Raw genomic sequence first — 3,238 nt, 5'->3', positions numbered from 1 at the left:
AGTTTTCTCTCTCCATCCCGGAGGGCTCACAATCTATCTAATGTACCTGGGGCAATGGGGGATTAAGTGACTTGCCCAGGGTCACAAGGAGCAGCGTGGGTTTGAACCCATAACCTCAGGGGGCTGTGGCTGTAGCTTTAACCCCTGCGCCACACTCTCCCCAGGTAGTGATGGATTTACAGTGGAGTTTTCAAATCATTCCAAATTATACTATTACCTCATCTTCTAAATGTATATCAGTCACAACTGACTAAAGGTTATATTTCAGGTTACTATGACAGAATCTTTAACCATTGTTTTGCCGAAGCCAAATAAAGGCTCCCTCCTGCCCCGATCATGTTGGACTGGTGGGGGGTCACTGGGGCAGGAGGGCTTGGGCTTCCTCCTGCCCGAACTGATCGGGGGGAGGGATGGATTGTGGCAGGAGAGATGGATCATCTCTCCTGCCGCGATAGCGATCCCAAGTGCTGCGTTTGGTGTTATCGCTATCGCGGCAGGGGAAATGAGCCATCTCTCCTGTCGCAATCATTGGTGGTGGTGGTAGGCAAGTTGCTGGGGCTGCTGTGCTCATCACGGCAGCATGATCAGCTCTGCAGCCCCTTTTTCAGCACTTTTACCTTCTGGCCCACCGGCACGAACCTCATGTCCATCTCTCTCTCTCTCTTACTTCCTCTGTCCATCTCTCTCTCGCCCCCTTCTGTTCCCTCCCTGAATCTCTCTCCCTCTCCCCATCTTGCAAGCTCCACCATCCATTTCTCCCTTCCCCCCGCTTCCCTCACTTTGTAACGCACCCCTGTTGGCATCTACTCCTCCCCCCTACCTCCCGCCTGCTCATCCGCCCGCCATGTTTAACTTCTAGAAAAGTGTTGTGCCATGCTGTTGCAGGCCTCGGCATCTTCTGTCCACTGTACCTCCCACATTTGTAGTGACCCCTGGGGGTGACAGGGACTAGATGATTAGATTGTACAAATTGAGAAGATGTAATGCGATCCCGTAAATTTTTCCCCCCTAGAGTATGCAAAAATGGGAAACTGTTCAAGTGTCTCATGCACCTGTAGAATGTGCCAATGGGATTTAATAATCTTTTTGATGTCAAATGCTCTATAGGAGTAAGGTAGAGTACATACCATCCTAGATTCATTGGAGGCACTAGAGGGAAGAAGTAAATGGTCACACTGTGCTTCCTAACCACCCATGCAAGCTAAGTTTCAGCACATTATTACAAACACGCTTTGCTTATATTATATATATATTTTTGACACCAGTTAAGTTTTTGTACAAGTTTTTCACGGATTTCTTTCTTCCAATGGAGAAGATGCAATGATAGAGCATTGAAACACTTATAGGGGGTTTCCCCCAGTTAGTGTTTTTCATCACCTTTATTCAAGGTTCTGAGCACCTCCCTGGTTGAAAGTCTCCTCTTCTATACATAAGGAGTTCTCCTTTATTTTTGTTTATTTGTTCGAAAATGGAATTCGGCACGGAGGGACACATCATGCTGTAAGGGAACACGCCGTCCTAAGTGCGCATGCGTTCTTAGGGTTTTATTATAGAGGATAGTATTCTTTGTGATACATGGAAAACATTAAAATTCATTGACAATCTAACGTGAATATAGGCAGGATGGTTGATTTGGTATAAACATATGCCTATAAGTCGGATGATCAATATGCCACTAACATAAGTAGGATGACTGATTATGGCATAACGGTATTAATAACTGTATTGTAACACTACCACAGAAGCCCCTGTAACTCTGTATTGTAATACCTCTACAGAAGCTCATGTATTGTAACACCATTACAAAAGCTCAAGCAAACCACTCTGAATTGACTCCCCAGTCATTAGTGGCGGTATAGAAACTCACAATATACAGTATAATGAGTTATCCTCAGAGCAAAAAGCAGCAAGGTACCAACAGTGCGGTTACAAATAAGAGTATAAAATGTGGGAGAGGTATATTTTGACAACCTTGATTTTTGAAAGGATTTGTATATTAGAGAGTCAATAGAAAAATGTTTAATTTTTGGGAATACTGAAGTCCAGCCCAACATTCCCCCTGCATCTTGATCACCAGTTCAGGAGCAAAGTACACAAACGGCACAAGAGAGTTTTAGTTTCAGGACAAAGCATGAATTTATAAGAACAATACTGGATTACATGGTTCTTCATTAGGGCTTCCCAAATATGACTTTTTTCAGGGCATTTTTTACTTCCTGATTTCTCAAACTATAAATTATGGGGTTTAACATCGGAATAAAAACTGTATAGAGAAAGGAGAACAGTTTGTCTAAGCCTGGTGAGTACAAAGAAGGTGGTCTCATATACATACAACTCAAAGTCACGTAAAATAGAATAACCACAATGAGATGGGAGGAACAGGTGGAGAAGGCTTTGCTTCTGCTTTCTGTAGATTGGATTTTAAGGATAGATTTGATTATGTAGATATATGATACTAGGATTAATATAAATGGAAGGACTGCCTCAAAGATCCCTTCCATAAGTATCAGAACTTCAAGGCTGGTCACATCACTACAGGAGAGCTTGATCAATGCATTGAGGTCGCAGAAGAAATGGTTAATTTCACTGAAGCTGCAGAAAGATAACTGAGATACTGAAACATCTAAAGGAATTGCACTCAGAGCAGCCGCTATCCATGAAGTAGCAATGAGTGAGCTGCATATTTTCTTATTCATTATGAGTGCATAGTGCAGAGGGTGGCAGATTGCCACATAGCGATCATAGGCCATGGCAGTGAGAAGAAGGTATTCTGCACATTCAAAACTCATGAAAAAGTAGAGCTGTGTCATGCATAGAGAGAAGGAAATGTATGTGTTTCTTGTAAAGAGGTTGTCCATTAATGTTGATAGAGTGACTGTGGTGTTACAGATATCCAAAAAGGATAAATTGCAGAGGAAGAAGTACATGGGTTTGTGAAGATGATGATCAGTGGACATTAATATTAAAAACCCAAGATTTCCCAAGACAGAGATAAAGTAAGCCAGTAAAACCGTTATAGAAATGAGCACCTGTTGGTAAGAATATTCAGAGAAGCACAAAAGAGTGAATCCTGTAGCAGATGTCTTATTGTTCATTGTTGCCGTCATGTTAATCTGTCAATATATTAAGCAGAGAGATGTGAATCACCACAATTGAGAAAAAAAAATTGATTATAGAGAGATGAGATAGGCAAATATATTAGCATCAATGTTTCCATTAGCTCGGGACCAGCAAAAAT

The 3,238-nt window shown here is 42.1% G+C and overlaps 1 protein-coding gene across 1 annotated transcript; it reads right to left on the bottom strand.

Moving 5' to 3' along the window:
* Positions 1–2,171: 2,171 nt before the first annotated feature.
* On the bottom strand, positions 2,172–2,750 carry LOC117349728 (olfactory receptor 1F1-like). The gene has a single exon (XM_033923319.1). The coding sequence runs from the start codon at positions 2,748–2,750 to the stop codon at positions 2,172–2,174; it is 579 nt and encodes a 192-aa protein (XP_033779210.1).
* Positions 2,751–3,238: the final 488 nt, after the last annotated feature.

The sequence above is a fragment of the Geotrypetes seraphini genome, chromosome 16 (genome assembly GCF_902459505.1).
Source record: "Geotrypetes seraphini chromosome 16, aGeoSer1.1, whole genome shotgun sequence".
In the NCBI taxonomy this organism is placed as follows: domain Eukaryota; kingdom Metazoa; phylum Chordata; class Amphibia; order Gymnophiona; family Dermophiidae; genus Geotrypetes; species Geotrypetes seraphini.
The sequence above is the reverse complement of the archived record's forward strand: the minus strand, read 5'-3'. Positions and strand labels throughout refer to the sequence as shown.